This window comes from Myotis brandtii, unplaced genomic scaffold (assembly GCF_000412655.1).
Source record: "Myotis brandtii unplaced genomic scaffold, ASM41265v1 scaffold630, whole genome shotgun sequence".
Taxonomy (NCBI): domain Eukaryota; kingdom Metazoa; phylum Chordata; class Mammalia; order Chiroptera; family Vespertilionidae; genus Myotis; species Myotis brandtii.
This window is the reverse complement of record NW_005370412.1, coordinates 2,514,344-2,531,436: the sequence shown is the minus strand read 5'-3', so window position 1 is coordinate 2,531,436 and position 17,093 is coordinate 2,514,344. Positions and strand designations below refer to the sequence as shown.

Below are 17,093 nucleotides of genomic sequence, written 5' to 3'. Positions count from 1 at the left end.
AGCCAAGTTCTGTAGCCAGGTTCTGTCCAGGATCTTTTGCCATGTTCTCTCCCCAGGTTCTCTCTCTAGGTTCTGTCTCTAGTTTCTGTCTCTAGGTTCTGTCTCTAGGTTCTGTCTCTAGGTTCTTCAGCCAGGTTCTCTCGCTAGGTTCTGTTTCTAGGTTCTCTGTCAATGTGCTGTTTTATCCAAAGCTTGGAACCCAAGTATGGATTTAGATTCAGGTTTTTTTTGTTGTTGTTTTGTTTTTCTTAGCTTTGTTAAAATTTATTTAAATTTTTTATTATGAAAATTTTCTAACAAAAGTAGAGAGAATAGTATAATGAACTCATATACCCACTCCCTGGAATAAACAATAGTTTACATTTTGCCAGATTTGCCTTATTATTTTTGCAGAAGTGTATATTAAAATAAGTTACATACATCTTGATATTAAACTCATAAACATATGTACCTCTAAAAAATATTTATACCTGTCAACAATTCCTTTACATATCTAACATAATTAACCATAATTTTTAATACTGCTGTTTAAATTATATCCCCAAAGATTTTTCTCTTCTGTTCTTCAACCCTCCAAACCAGGATTCTGGGTTTTCGCCGAGCCCCGTTGGTGGTTGGCAGATTTGTTAATCTTCGGACAGAGATCAAGCCTGTGGCCACGGAGCAGCTCTTGAGCACCTTCCTAACTGTAGGTAAGAAGATATAAAGAACTTTGAGATGGTGGAATAGTTATTAAGTTAATTGGGGTGTCATTGAGCAAGCTGGTTCGTGACTTCTAGGAATTGAAGAACTGAAGGGAATACAGAAGCAAGCCAGGCAACTTGCTCTTGGATTACTGGGGGAAATGGATCTAAAGGTAGATGGCAGGAAACTGAAAGTTTTCCCTAATGTGTACTTTGTTGTGTCTGTGAAGTAGGAAGTGAGATCATTTACTGATAATGTAAGTAGCTGGTAACTTTATTTCCTTCTGCTTGTTCTTAGCTAGACCTCCAACTCAATTTTTGGCCTAAAACTGTTATTGTCTGTATATCGTTGGCTGGGTAGTTTTTTTCATATACATGTACTTTCTTGGGATCTGTCTCCTTAGAATTGAGGAATCCTTAAGGCAACTTTGTGAGAAAGTCAGAAATTCCCTTGTAGGATTGCATTTGGGCCTGGAAGATCACCACTGCCTTCTCCTACTCTGCAGGGGGTGGGTAGCCTGTAACTCATGTGCACAGAACTGGCTACAGTCCCTCTGGACTCTGCTCTCTGGTAGTACCTCACTCTGAGCTGAAATTCTCATTCCTGTTCTTGTGGGCACAGTGAGAATTGGGGCAGTTCAGAGGTGCTGTGGTCTCTTACCCCCGCCTCTTCATGGTGACATTTTCAATGACATAGTGCTTCACATTATGACTTGAAACAGTCATTGCAAGATGAACTTCACGTTGCTTTGCTAGAGTGAATGGGTTTGCATTTAAAATGAAGTGAAACTGAATATTTAAAAGACGTGTTGAGATTCATCATGCAGAGTTTAACTTATAAGGCTAGAGCAATGCTGTTCTTACAAATAACCAAAAGCATACAGTGTCACTGATTTCTTTCTTATATTTTCTAAGCACTTGTGCTTGTTCAATTTTAAGCACTTTTACGCAGTTACTGTATTTGATCCTCAACAAAAAAGTGCAGTAAGTTGAGGAGGTTTAGCAGCGTGTCATACTTGAGAAAGAGGCTGAAAAGTTAAATGACTTTCCCAAAGTCACAAAGCTACTCATTGTTATCTAGGATTCAAGCACAGATTCTAAAACTCTAAAATATTTAATTTGCTTATGTTCTTTAATATTTACTCATTCATTCAACAACATTTTGTTTAACTTCTGTGTGGCAGACTCTGTGCTGAATGTCAAAAAATGAATGATACCTTCCTGCCGTCAAGGAGCTTTGTCTATGGGGAAGCCAGACATGTACAGAGGGCCGTGGAGGGGAAGGGGCCTGGAAGTCAGGGCGGGGTGATGTTACTCAGTGGAGGTGCTATTGCAGCCAAGTCTCAAAGGGAGAGTAGCAATCCCACAGGAGGATACAGTGGGAAGGAACATCCCAGGTTTGGATTCCTAACCTTTTTTGTGCTAAAGACTCCTTTGGCAATCTAGAGAAGCTTATGGATCCTTTCCCATAATGTTTTTTTTTTAAATAAATAAATAGATGCATAGACTAACAAATGAAACCAATAATGTTGAAGTATTAATAAATTAAAAAAATTACAAATAGCAAATTTGTGATAGTCCCTTGTGCCTTGCTATTTAACACATTAAATAAGAAGACCTAGCAGATCTAGTAACTACCGTAATTTGAGACTACAAATGATACCTATTGTATTTGCAACAACAATGCTACTATGTTATGAAAACTCTGTGATTTCTTCTAGTGAAAAAGTCACAGATAATGGCAATACTGCTATAGTTTGATCCCTACCATACTAGCAATAATTGAAGGAAATGCTAAGTTTCAAATAGAAGTCAATTAAAATAAAACTGTGATTTTGTTTCCATCCAGTTCCCGGGTGGAAGACAGAGCACACAGTGTTGAGAAGAGCATGACAGCTCAGGAGACTGTGATTTAGCTGAAGTTAAGGTTCTGTGTGGGGTTGGAGACTGAGCAAGGCAGGTGGTCAGGACAGTGTCACCAAAGGGCCTGTGCACCAACCTACAAGTCGAGACTTTCTCCTTAAGCACTGGGGCTACTAACATAGCCTGAGCACTGGGAGCTCTTGGCGTGAATTCATATGCAGCAAGTCAGAAGTAACATATTTAAGAGATACTCTAGAATGGGAAGAACTGGTGGACATATTAAATGGAACATTCCAGAAATAAACAGTTCACAAGTTTTAAACTGTGCACCATTCTGAGTAGCGTCATGAAATCTCACCTGTCTGCTCTGTGCGTCCCGGGACGTGCAATCCTCCCCTGGTCCAGGGTATCCACGCTGTATACGCTCCCCACCCACCCTGGGCATGCCATCTTCCTCCTCCAAGAGCTCTGGCAAAATTACAGAGGGCATTCCTTTCCTTTCCTTTCCTTTCCTTTCCTTAAAGTGAGTTCAGAAAGACACTGTGGCGGTAGTGGGCTCCTGGAGAGAGATTGGGTAGGAAGGAGTGGAGAAAGGGAGACTTACTTTTTCATATATACCCTTTGTTACCTTTTGAATTTTTTTTTATACCTTGTGCTTCAATTACCTATACTGTCTTAAATGTAAGTTCAGGATCTTGGTTTTCACAATATCTGCTTACCTAAGCTGCTCTCTTCTCCATTGTTTAGGGAGAATTTGGAATCTTCCTTTTTTTTCCCCTTAAGTGTGTTTGGTTCCTTTCTCTCCTTTAGGAAATAATACTTGTTTCTATGGGAAGTGTTATTACTGCCGAGAAACAGAGCCAGCTTGTGCCGACGGAGACATGATGGAGGGATCTGTTACCCTCTGGCTTCCAGATGTGTGGCCTCTGCAGAAACACCGACACCCCTGGGGCAGGACTTACCGAGAGGGCAAACTGGCCAGGTAAACGCTCCTGTGAGTCTCTGCTAGTCCTCTACTGGGCCTGGCCCGGTGCTGCCCATATGCAGCCAGGGGTTCTGTCCAAGACTAAAGAGAGTGGTGGAGGGTCAGGGGCAAACCTGCTAGGCAGGGACTTCATCTTCTCTGGGTGGAGACAACGCAGGGACAATGTCGGCTCTTAGTAAATAACCCTGGTGCTGCTGCTTGCCTCCAGGTGGGAGTACGATGAGAGCTACTGTGACGCAGTGAAGAAAACATCCCCTTATGACTCCGGCCCGCGTCTCTTGGATATCATTGACACGGCTGTTTTTGATTACCTGATTGGCAATGCTGACCGCCATCACTATGAGAGTTTTCAAGACGATGAGGGTGCCAGTATGCTCATCCTTCTCGATAATGCCAAAAGGTAGGACCACAGGACTACCTGGTCAGGTAGCGGTTTCTAGGCTATCCTGGAAAACTCCAGAGCACACCTGACAGAAGGCATCTTTCCTGTTTCCGCTTGGACTCTTTGCTGTTGGCGATCCTGTTCTTCTGTCTTGTTCAGGTTTGCACTCCTTCCACCTTCAGGGATCTGAGAACTTTAAAAATGGAAAAGTAGCGTTTTTTCCCCCCTCAGGAGTCAAAGACTGTGCTTTGTTCACAGACAGCTGGAAACCAAGGCCTTTGATTGGCCGCCACTCACATCATTCTTTCTTGACTATGATATTTAGAATCTTGAGAAATACATAATAGAACATGAAATTTGATTACTGTTCAACTTATTTTACCCAAAGGTTCATGCCATTTAAAAGATTAATTTTTTGATAGGCTGCTTTGCTATGTTTGTAGAAGTGTTTGCCCAGACTTTTTGCTATCATGAGAGGAAGAGGAGTTGCTTAGTGATAATATATAAAGACAACTTGCTTTTATCTTCAATAAGATTATTTTACTATTTTTGAATCGATGGTTGTCCTTATTTTTTTAAGTCTGGGCTCTTTGAAGAACACATTGTATTTTCAATTTACACTCTGCATTTTCCATGGTGCCCAGTTCATTACCACACTTTTGTTACACTTAATAGAATACTTTTGTTTGCCGAACAGAATACTTCTTTGGAGCCCAGCATTGTCCAGGTCACTACTGTTAACATTGGTTGCTGAGACTAAGCTGAGACATGGGTCCTCAGCAAAGAATACTTGGGCAGCATTTGCTAATGATGCCAGCATCTTACACTGAGCACAGGCACCTCGTGCTCTGTGAAAGGTGATGACAGCTGTAGAAAGTGAGAGGCCAGCAAACACCGCCCTCCTTCCCCGTCCCTCCCCCCTGCACCCTGCTCCTTGCCAGCAGAGCAGGCAGTAGCCAGTGCTACATACATTCCTGAAAATTTTTTATCCTTACTTGTAAAAATGATCCTTTTTTTTAAAGATCACGTGAATTATGGAAATATATATTGAAATAGTTGCCTTTGCCGTTTATTATTTGAGGGCCTGCATTGTGCTTTAAGTTACCAGACCCTTTGGTTATTATGAGGAGCTTCCAGGAAGATTAGGAGGTTAACAGTTTTTCTAGAATCAGTTCTACTTTTTTTTTTAAAAAAAAAAAATCTAGCAATCTGTGTACTTGGGTTCTGGCTAGGAAAGAATTCAGAGCAAGACCCAAATTGTAAGAGAACATTTATTGGATAAAATACGGAAGTAGAAAAAGTAATTCCTAGAAGAAATGGGCTTAGGAAACAAGAGATGGAGTTCAGGGAAAGGCACCGGAGGGCGTGCTCCTGGGAAGGAGAGCGCCAGTTCTCCTTTTCTGACTCTGAATTACTGCTAAGATCATTTTTACATCTGCTTTGAACGAACTGTTTTCTCAGCCTCTGCGAGTAGTTTTTGCATTCTGAATCTGTTCATATACTTGCAGGGAATAGGATAATCCAAACCTTTTCTGGTTGGTAATTTTGGAGGAGAACAGTGAAACTTGTTTTTACAAGTAATGACCATCTGCTTGTTGGCGGGACCCTGACCGGAATAGCCTGTGTTTCTCCACCCACACTAACCTTCTCCAGGGTTAGAGGTCTTCAGGCTCCCGCTCTGTCTTTGGTACCACAGGTGTGCCTCAGCACCTTGCTGTATTTTGTCAGGAGAGAGGGATCTTGTAAATGCGTATATTTGTTGTTCGATGCTGCAGCACAAACTGTTAGGAATCTGTGTCTAATTGGTCATGCCCTGTTTATTTTTAAGTGACTTGAGCTGTAGGAGCATGAAATTATTTAGGATCACATTTGGATTTCTTATAGAATTTGCTCTTGCTTTGATGCTTCTACCTAATTCACCGAGATTTCATTTCATTTTCAGCTTTGGGAACCCCTCGCTGGATGAGAGAAGCATTCTTGCCCCTCTCTATCAGTGTTGCATGTAAGTTACACACATCAAATGCCAGGTTCAGATAACAGTACAGGAGTGTTTTTGGCCTTAAAACTTCCTAATACCTGAGCAGTGCTTTTCATGCTTTTCTAACCTAGAACCCCTTAAGGGCCTGACATGGAGGATCAAGGAAAAGTGGAGGCTGGTGACCCAATACTCAGAATTCATTTTGAGTTTTGTATGAATAAAAGTTTTCATTCTATTTAGTAATGTATATCCATGTTTGTTTTAATATCAGAATATAGTCCCTCCCCCCAAAAAATTCTAGTACAATCTGTGTCCCTGGTCGCTGTCTTGTGTTTACCTTATGGTTTCAAGTCCTCTCACTCACCACCACAAACATCCTGTGGGTTGCATATCTCAATTTGAAATTGTATAAACCAAAAGTGACATTTCCCATACGTATTTAGTGACTGATGTTATTTTTTTAAGTCTATGCTGTAGAACAAAGAAAAAGTAAATCAAAATAAAATGAAAAACTGGCTCTAAGAAGCTCCTTTTCAGATCATGATTGTGGTAAAATTTTAAAGTGAGCACTGAGAATGAGCTGGAATCCCCACGGAGATGCAATTTCAGCAGCACCACTTCCCACTGGCCAATTCCTTGGGTCCCTGGGACCATGTGAGACTGCTCCTCCTGGCAACGCACCTTCTCTTTTTTCTTTCTTTCTTAAATGTACTTTTATTTATCTATTTTTTCCTTTTTTTAATATATTTTACTGATTTTTTACAGAGAGGAAGGGAGAGTGATAGAGAGTCAGAAACATTAATGAGAGAGAAACATCGACCAGCTGCCTCCTGCACACCCCTTACTGGGGATGTGCCCGCAACCAAGGCACATGCCCTTGACCAGAATCGAACCCGGGACCCCCCAGTCTGCACGCCGACACTCTACCCACTGAGCCAAACCGGTTAGGGCCCTTTTATTTTTAAATATATATTTTTATTGATTTCAGAGAGGAAGGGAGAGGGAAAGAGAGATAGTAAGATCAGTGATGAAAGAGAATCATTGACCAGTTGCTTCCTGCACGCCCCACACTAAGGATCGAGCCCACAACCTGGCATGTGCCCTGACCAGGAATCAAACCGTGACTTCCTGGTTCATAGGTCGACGCTTAACCACTGAGCCACCATGGCCGGGCTTTTGCCTTTTTTTAATCGCAAAAATGTTCTGCAGAAAGCTTATCCAGGCAACCCTTAATTATCTTAATATTGGGAAGCAATGATACAGCCAAGCAAAACCTGTATCTTTCAAGGAGGTTGTTTTTATATTAATACTTAGTGTAATCAGTCTGGTCCCATCAGGAGATGGAAAAAACATAGTGGGTTAAATGGGAAAGTTTAGTGTAAAGAATTATTAACTCTGATGCAGGAGTGACTATAAAGAAAACGAGGGCTGAGGGAGAGCACCCAAGAAAGGACAAACTTGGAAGGGGATCCCCTTTGTTGTTCAGCCCACTGGATGGCAGAGAAGTCTATGAGTTTGCAGACGCGGGGTGAGGCAAGGTACAGGCAATCAACAACTGGCATAATGAAATACGGAGGGACGGATGCCTAGGTAGAAGCCCTCTAGGCTGCAAGCAAGGCATGTTTTTGGGTCTGCCGGGTGCCAGAATGGGCAGGTGGCCTTTGGCACTCTGGTTTCCATATCAGCCAGGCCTCAGGATGGTTTTCACCAGGCCAGGCTGAGGCTGCAAGATCACCAAGGGCCTGCCGGTTCTGGGAATGTGGCCGGGGCAGATCTGCATATGATGACCTCGCCCACACATGACTGACCCACTGGGCAACAGCCAGCAGCAGCTGGAGAACCCCTTTCTTCTGCATTGTTCCTCGAGTGCCCTCTGCTGAGAAAGCTTAGGAGAGAGAGATGCTTAAAGGAAATCTGTCCATTACAGCAGACAGATGCTTGGGGCATTTGTAGTGTATTTAAAAATGCAAAACCACACTGTTTCTTTGCTTGTTCATCGCTTCCATGCTTTAGCCAAAGTTTGATCTCCTTTGCTTTTTAAATAGTTGCCGAACAGGCTGCCTCTTGCAGAGTCCAACTTTTCTGCATACCTAGTAATTCTCACAGGACCCACAGGCAGATCAGTACTTTTCTTCTGAGATAAACAAAAGATCCTCTTTACTCAGTGAAATAAGGAAAACTGGTATCTTATAGTAAACTTTTCCGATTTATAATATTAGTGGTAGAAATTTTTTAAAATTCAAAAATGTAAAAAGAAGGAAATAAAATTACCCATTAAGATATAAGGATAGCCCTAACCGGTTTGGCTCAGTGGGTAGAGCGTTGGCCTGCGGACTCAAGGGTCCCAGGTTCGATTCTGGTCAAGGGCATGTACCTTGGTTTCGGGCACATCCCCAGTAGGGAGTGTGCAGGAGGCAGCTGATTGATGTTTCTCTCTCATCGATGTTTCTAACTCTCTATCCCTCTCCCTACCTCTCTGTAAAAAATTAATAAAATATATATTTTTTAAAAAGATGTAAGGATAATTTCTGTTCACACTACAGTGACTTCTTTCTAATCGTGTGTCTGTGTTTTTGTGTGTGTGTCTTTGTGTGTACAAGTACACATTTTCTTTCCCCATAGATTTGGAGTAAAACAGCTTCTTTACTCCCACACACCCAATATCATGGACATTTTCTTTACTCTTTTTAACGTCTGCATGGTATTTAACTTGAGTGGATGAGCCATAACTTATTTAATTATTTACCAATTGTTGGACATTCAGTTTGGTTCACATTTTCTTTTTATAAATAGCACTGCAGTGAGCATGTATAAATCTTTGTATTACCTCTCATTAATTACTTAGAAAAAATATCAAAATGTGATAATGTGACTTACTCATACTGATTTTTTTAGTTGAGGTATTTTACATACTAATTTCTTTACTTTTGTTTGCCAAGCAGGCTTTAAACTCTTTACTAGTGAAAGGTCTTATGTAACCCATCCGAAACCTTCTTCTTCCAGCATTCGGGTTTCTACCTGGAACAGACTGAATTACCTAAAGAATGGTGTGCTGAAGTCTGCCTTAAAATCTGCCATGGCCCATGACCCCATCTCCCCAGTGCTGTCCGACCCGCACCTGGACGCTGTGGACCAGCGGCTCCTGAGTGTCTTGGCCACTGTGAAGCAGTGCACGGACCAGTTTGGGATGGACACTGTGCTGGTGGAAGACAGGATGCCTCTCTCTCACTTGTAATTTGCAGCACAGAATAACTGAAACTTCTTTTTACAAAGATAGAGAAACAGCACAATCAATTCCAAATGGTATGAGATGGATTGGAAATGGCCGGCAGCAAGTTCTGGTGATGGGACAGAGTGGCCTTGGATTTCATTGGTGTTTTCCATCGTAGAAACTGAAGTGAGGACTGTTAGTTCAGAACACGGAATATTCTGCTGAGTTACCTGACGTCCTCGGCCCTTGCCCATTCCAGTTGGTCAGTCTTAAGTCTCATGCCAAAGTACAACAGGTGTGACGTTTGGATAGGTTCATGCTGGGATTGGTTCTGGAGTGGGTATTTGGAGTTCATTCTGACCATACCTGTGGATTTTCTGAGAACACTTTGCAATCTCTTGAGTCCTTTTTTACCAGGACTAGTCAAATTGAGAATTTTACTGCCTCCTGAGGAGTGGCAGCAAGTAAAACCTGGCATTTTGTGGAGCCAAAGGAGCAGGCTCTGTTGGAGGGGGTATGTTTAGAGGGAGAACAAAAGCAGGAAAGATGTTTGGGCTTTTCAGCGATTAGGCAGCAGCACTTTTGATGATTCTTGGAGGAGGTAAGAAGGGAGAGAGAAGGTGACCGGAATCAGGGAGATGACTGGATTAGCGAAAGCAGGTTCCCCTGGGTTTTATTTAAGTTCTTAAGGTGTGTAAAAGCTAATGTGACTTGTACCTGAGTAAAGTTTGCGTTCTCACAGCTGTGTTTCAATTAACCAAAAAATTGTCTCTGGAGAACTTATTGTTACAACCCAAGCATGATTCTCTTATGAGACTTTTATTTCTTTATTTTGCCCAAAGGAGACAAATCCTTTCCATTTAACAAAGCAAACAAAAAATACCTTGAATAACAGTTAGGTTACTTGTGACCTCTGCCATCCTGGTTTCTCTTCTGAGATGACTTTCCACCTCGGCCTGTAAGGCCTTGGAAGCTGCTATTCCCAGAGACTGGCAACCCTGATTGTGCCTTTCTTGTGAGAAGAGCCAGCTCGCTCTGGCAGATGAACGTGTACATCCTGCTGCTGGCTGGGCTGACTTATGACTTGAGCCATGTGGATGACTGGAAACAAAGATTTAAGCCTTCTGAGCCTTAAAACTAAGGAGGTTGTACCAGGAAGAGCCTTAAGATTTTGAGTTATGTCAAACCCTAATTTCATCATTTAATCTTGTTTGGAGTTTCTAACCCGTGTTCTGTCTCTTGTTAGCATTCTCAGATTTCAGGTTGCTAAAACACAGGCTTAGTTCTGGGTTCTGGCGGAGAGGTTGTGCCATGTAAGCAGTTGCAGTAAAATAAGGGCCAGAGGGCGGCAGGCCTGTTGTGCCCGCTCAGTGTGTCCTCAGCGCTGTGTGCTGTCCCACGTGTTGTCTGGGTGCTGTTCCAGTTCTGCGCTTCTGTCAAGCAGAGACTAATATCTAACAGTGTGGTTGATGCCAGCCATTGGAGACCAGTTGTAAGCAACCACCCTTTCAAAAGCAGTTTAGAATTTATGTCCCAACGTCCTCGCATTGAAAGATAACTAAGTATCCTGTGACTACTTTAAAAGAGCATGAAATTAGGATACTTTTGTACTTTGTATACACATTTTGAGATGTACACAAGAATGGGCTGAGTTATTTAAAAATTATTGAATTTTACAAGACAGTATTAGCACAAAACACTAAAATAGTGTTGACAAAAGGCGGTATTGATTCCAGTTGTAAGGCTGTTGACTGTGTACATGCCCAGAAATCCAGTTGACCAGGAGGATACCTTGGAGAGTGCGTACCCCGCAGGAGCAGCGAGCCAGCGGGAGGGAGGGAGGGAAAGGTGTCAGCCCCACTCTCCTGGGTAAATGTTCGCTGAACTAAATTGATGAGTGTTCTTTCAGCACATGTCCCTCTAGTGTGCCACACTGGAATGCATAAGAGTTGCTCACAGACTGCGAACTTTATTCATAATGTTGAGGCAGAAGACTGTGCTGAGGAAAAGAGCAGGAGAGAAAGCTGCTTTGAAACTGTCTCATCCCTTTTTAAAACATTGCCGGAAATGAATAATTTCCTTCTTTCCCTGCTGTTTAAAAATTCATGCTCTTAAAAGATGTTCAGATCTGGAGTGGTTAAAGTTATAACTGTGCTGATTACATGACACTGAGAATATAAATTTATATTTGAAGTCAGGATTGGATTAAGCAAGAAAAGTATGTTTGGGTGAACCTTAGAGAAAGTAAACCAAACATAGCCCTGAAAATCAGAAATACTAAGTTTTATTTGAAAAAACCAGGTAGATATCTCTTGAGAAGTTTCTAACACTGTTCCCTTGATGGTTTATTTATTAGAATCTAGCACTATTAGTCAGACAAGTCATTGGAAAGGTTTTTGGTCAGCTCGAAGTAGAGTGTGTCTAGCTGACACCTAAAGGTAGATGTGAATACATTTTAATATTATAAAGCTAGGAAAATCAGAAGTGACTGCTATTTCCTTATCTCCTACTTCTTAAATATGTTTATTCCAGAGTCTGAGTAAGGAAATATGAGGAGAGAGGTTTCATTCTAAAACTGTTCTTTAATGTGAGTCTATATTGTGGGTTTGGCCATAAGTAATTTTCTGTGCAAAACAAATTATAGACAGGATCTGATTTGTTCAGTAGTATATTAGTAAGGCATTTGCATTCAGAATTAATGTGTCAAATGAAACTTAAGAAAGAAATGGGAGAATTTGGGTACATCCACTTCATATTATTTTGGGAAAGATTAATCCTATACATGGCAATTTTTTCGATGTTCTTCCAAAGAAATCCATCTTTTCTCAAAACCGAAACAAAAGGCTTTTGGCCTCCCGTTCCCATCCACCATATTCCTTCAACCTCCCTTCTCAGTGGCCCCCGTATTGTATTCTTGTTTGACCAGCAAGTGACCACACCTCCGTAATGGTAATACAGCATCTGTCAGTGAGCTAGCTGACTTGTATCCTGGGAGCTTGAGCTTCAGGAAACGTGAGTAAAGATATATGTGTGTATATAGTCATATATGTATTCTAGCAAGAAAAAATGTATTTATTTTGACACAGGGAAACACTGATTTATGTTGCTGAAGAACTTGAAGCTAGTGAAAGGTTCTCTTCTCGGTCTCTGAGTGTGGACCCTACGGGCATAGAGATCATTCATTCAGTAAACGCCTACTGAGCACTCTGGTGAGCCAGCCCACTAGGCACAGACCTGACTTCACAGAACTTCTTGTACAGGGAAAGCCAGTTTTTCTTCCTCCAATTTCTCAAGTCTGGGTTGAAAGGTAGGGGCTGCCACAGGTTTTTAAGGAACTAAGGGGTTACAAATACAGAATGTTTGGGGGGAACTGGGAATAACTTAGTGGGAAGCTAATTTATTTGCTTAAAAGGGAAGTGTAAGAACACCACTCTCTGTTTTGATCTACCAAGGATTTCCTCCCAGAGCTATTGCACAAAGAGAGGTTGTGCTGGGTAAGTCACCAAACAAGACAGATGTACACCTAAATTTCTAATATGTTCTATGGGTTTCAATTCTGAAAAAAGAAAATTAATAAAGATTTTAATAAGTATTGATGTATCATGTTTTCCTCTTATTCTTTCTCCCCCTGTTTCAGGATACTTCCTGTGTTTTCTATTTCATTTTCCTACCTATTTTAGCAGGGGACAGAAGATTACATCTTATACTTTCACAGGATCTGATGGATGAGACCTTTAGCTTCCTTAGGAGTCTTCAAAAGGCCCAGACCACGTTGTGACTGGGCCTTTTTGTACATTTAGTTAACTCAATTCTTGCAGCTTCTTTAGAGATAAAAAATTTGAATCCCAAAGAACTTGTCAGGGCAGTACCGCAGAGGCACGGAAGAGAGGACCAGGTGCCCTGATTATAATTCTTAGGACACTCAGATTTTTAACTTTTTTTATAATTTAATTTTTTTGGTAAAGCCTCACCTGAAGATATTTTTCCCATTGATTTTCAGAGTAGAAGGGAAAGAGAGGGAGAGAGAGAGAGAGAAATATCAATGTGAGAGAGAGACATCAATTGGTTGCCTCCTGCATGTGCCCCAACAGGGGTCGGGGATCAAACCTACAACAGAGGCACATGCCCTTGAACGGGAATTGAACCCGACCCTTTTGGTGCACAGGCTGAGGCTCTAATCACTGAACACACCAGCAAAGGCCCAGATTTTTAACTTTTGAAATGGAAATCAAGTATCATAAGTCTCAATCAGACAACTGAGCAGCGTTCTTAAGACTTTTTTACTTGATTTGCAGCATTTTGTGCCAGTTTTTGTCATTTGTACTTGAATACCAATGGAAGGCTGAAGCCTAAGACATGTTCTTTTGGGCTCACATCAATCCTTTTCCAGGCGAGATTTCGGGCTTCATTTGCTTCTCAAGCATATCAGAAAGACTGGGAGTAAAGCTTGAAAAGGCAGCTGGGAGTAGGGAGGGCATGCTTCTGTTGTGGGCTCGTTTTACCCAGTGTGTTTGCCTATAAGAACTTTTTAGCAGCCCTCATTTTGTAAGAGACAAGAATGGTCATAATTACTGGTATAACATGGATGGTTTTTAAAAAAAATATTTTTATTGATTTCAGAGAGGAAGGGAAAGGGAAGATAGAAATATCAATGATGAGAGGGAATCATTGATTGGCTGCCTGCATGGGTGGGTTTTGTAAGGTAGGTTGCTGTATAAATCCTAGGGAGTAATCGTAGTAAGTCATGATTTATAAAGTAATTGATCTTTCTTTAGTAGACATTTGGGCATTGTGCTCTGAGCCATGGATGCCATCGAGATGGTAATGACTCCCTTTCTTCAAAGAGCCTGTAATCCTAGCAGAAGAAAGCTGCTTGTGAAGTACCAAATGCCTCAGGAATGACGTAAGTTCATTACAATGAAAATAAGGCCCAGGAAAGAACCATGGGTGTTTGGAGGGGGGAGAGGTAGACAGGATCCTCATTGAAGAAGCGATTGACCCAGGCCTGACGTGTGTAGAATCCCTGACTCCAGAAATGCAGAGCCTCCTGGGCCGGTGCTCTGTTGTTAGTACCTGGGTCACCGAAATGTCCCTTCAAGGCTTTCCTGTGGTTCTGGCCAGTTGTGCCCTGTCTTTGGGAAGGACACAGTCCACTGTGATGTCTCTATGGCATTGTTTGTTAAACAAAGGAGCCGTTGGCATATAGACAAGTTGTGAAAACATTCATTTTATGTTTTCAGAGTTTGCTTTTTGCATGCCAAGCTTATTTGGAGATAGTTTGATTTTTACCCAAAGATTGTTTTCAAGGCCAATGGTGTTTTCTGACTGACTTCAGTAGGGTGGGGGATTGTCCCACTCAGATGATAGTGAAGTTACTGGGGGCCCATTTTCTCTTAGCAAGACTGTTAAGATGCAGAATTTGTTGCCAAGGGTCCTTGGACCACACTTGAGTATCACTGATAGGTTTTGCTGCCTGTAGTTTTCACATGTGCCTTTAGATGTCCCCATCCTCCATGAGATTTGCTCCTAGAGTTCAACCCATAGGAAATGTTAGCAGTTTATTGAAATTAGAGGCTGTCTAAAAACTGGATTCATTGTTTCTTTTTATCTTTAATTTTTTTATTGATTACAGAGAGGGAGAGAGAGATAGAAACATCAATGATGAGAGATAATCATTGATTGGCTGCCTCCTGCACGCTCCACACTGGGGATCGAGCCCGCAACCTAGGCATGTGCCCTGATCTGGAATTGAACTGTGACCTCCTGGTTCATAGATGCTCAACCACTGAGCAACACTGGCCTGGCTCTTTTTCATTTTGATTCATTGTTTCTATGTGGTACTGACTCTGGTGAAAAAATGTTTAGCTCTATTCCTTTTAGAAAAGGAAATGACTTCTTGAAATCAAGTTGCTTGTCCAAGAATTTGCCATCTACCTACTTTATTTCCCATGAAATGTAAAATTTAAATCAGAATATCTCAGAAATTACCAGTTAGTGCTACATGAAAGTTACAGTAAAGAGATTATTATTTCCAGTCTTAAAATTTGGATTAAAAAAAAAAACCAGGTTAATTCTAATAATTTTATCACCATACATTCACATGTAAACTTCGTTAGTACAAATAAAGCCATTCAGACTTGGAGTACCCATCCAGAGCCTCATCCAGGGTGAGGCATATGTAATCATGAAAGATAACGTGTAATTGAATTAGCCCATTGATCTTCACAGCATCTCTATAAACTGACTATTTTATATTATCCCCATTTTATAGGTGAGGAAACCGAGGCACAAGTCAGTTAAGTAACACCCAAGGTCACATACAGAAAATGGTAGGGGCCAGTTAACCAGCATATTAGATTGTCATTCACGCTCGAACATTTACTGAATGAGTTAATGTTTTCAATTTCTGAGGAAGTATAGCATGTTCCTTGGTAAGTGTTTCATGAGCTGGACTTGTGGACTGGGCACTGTTCTCTGGAAGGTTTGGGTTCAATTTTGACATCACTCTGAGTGGCTAAGATGTACAATATACTTAGATAACAGTACTCTACAATCTGGCTCTGGTATCCTAACCAAGGTACTTGCCTGATTTCTGAAAGAAGACCCGGTGAGCTGCTGAGGAAGGAGCAGAGACTGGGAGGAACAGGTGAATCGATTTGCTTGTGACGTTAGTGAGAGATGGCGCTAGGATTCACTTTACTGGCGGGAGAGCCCAACCTCAGAGCCATTGAGCCTATGACAGTAGCCAGGTCCCCTGGACTCTAGACAGCAGTTTCTTCTTAACACATTTCGTACCGCTCACGAGTGTTCTCGTTTTTCACGCCCATGGAAAAAGGAGCGAATCTAGATACTTATGTAAATTTTGTTTGGTCCCTCTTCATAGAGGAAAATGTTTTACGCAGTGCCATATGTTAAAAAAGTACTAGGAACTTTAATTGTTTAATTGTTTTTGTAAATAAAAATGTTATAATTATTGAAAAACAACACCTAAAGTGCATTATGATGATTTAAATAACGTGCAGTTTGCCCAAAAACGTGCGGTCCCTGGCGTATGTCTTAGAGATTTCTATGCGGTACGCAATGTGTTAAGACAAGGTGGCTGTAGGCCAGTGAATTCAGTAAGTCAGGCGACAGAAAAATGCTTTAAGCTCTTCTGAAATCTAACCTGGCAGGATGCGCGTGGTATGGGAAAGGCGGCTGGGGGACGGCCCTCAGGTCCTTTGCCAGTGGTGTCAGAAGCTGCTCATGGTCACAAGCGCTTAAAAATTGCAAACATAGCCACGGAAGTTCCACACAGTGCCGCTTTTTAATGAGACCTGATTACATCCACGTGAGACCTTATGATTTCCCCATGACTCTGGGAGTTTCCAAAACCCCCATCTCCAGATGGGAGCCCACAGCTTCCTCTTGCTTGTGCTGATGCCCAGCTGAGGAAACCTGCTGGTGACGAGCTGCCATGTTCCTTTCCCTTCGTGGAGGAGCCCGGCCCCTTCTCCCTCTCAGGGCCTCCTCTCCACGCAGCGGACCCAACCCAGCCTCTGGTGAGCGGGTGCTCCGGTTTCCTCTAACAGGTTGGCACCGGGCGGGCACAGAGGGTGCCCACATTGGGTGGCCTCCACGGGCCCGCAGAGCTGCCAGAAAGTAATAGCAGGGTGATGACGGGCCATTTCCACTTCACCCTTGTGGCCACAATCAGCTCAGGATAGGCCGCTGACTGGACGCCAGCCCCTGGGATGGGCGGCGCTTGCTCTCGGCCCCAGGATGCCCTCTGGGCCCAGCCTAGGTTTCGGTTTGGGGCACCGCCTCACCCGGGTCACGTGGGGCTGCGGTTCCTGCGGCAACTCCAATCCCCAGCCGACCTGGATTCAGCCTCGGAAGCGAAGCTCCGGTGCCTGTGGATTCCCGCAGCCCGGACTTGAGGAGCCGAGCGAGGCCTGGCGCGGGAGCAGCGGGAGCTCAGCCGGATATGCCTCGCGGCCTGCGGAGCCAGC

At 42.5% G+C, this 17,093-nt stretch overlaps 2 protein-coding genes across 3 annotated transcripts in view; both read left to right on the top strand.

Annotated features, from left to right (window-relative positions):
- The window catches only part of FAM20B (family with sequence similarity 20, member B), a 39,989-nt gene extending 27,295 nt beyond the window's left edge, over window positions 1-12,694 (top strand). For both annotated transcript variants that reach the window (XM_005880256.2, XM_014528340.1), the window contains 5 exons: window positions 583-692; window positions 3,357-3,528; window positions 3,740-3,931; window positions 5,856-5,915; window positions 8,895-12,694. In XM_005880256.2, coding sequence (XP_005880318.1) covers window positions 583-692; window positions 3,357-3,528; window positions 3,740-3,931; window positions 5,856-5,915; window positions 8,895-9,126 — 766 coding nt within the window. In that variant the 3' untranslated portion in view covers window positions 9,127-12,694. The remainder of the gene's footprint in view (window positions 1-582; window positions 693-3,356; window positions 3,529-3,739; window positions 3,932-5,855; window positions 5,916-8,894) is intronic.
- A 3,581-nt stretch (window positions 12,695-16,275) lies between these two features.
- Window positions 16,276-17,093, top strand: part of TOR3A (torsin family 3, member A) — a 10,747-nt gene continuing 9,929 nt past the window's right edge. Inside the window, exon 1 of the mRNA XM_005880274.2 lies at window positions 16,276-16,284. Within this exon, the coding sequence (XP_005880336.1) occupies window positions 16,276-16,284 (9 nt within the window). The remainder of the gene's footprint in view (window positions 16,285-17,093) is intronic.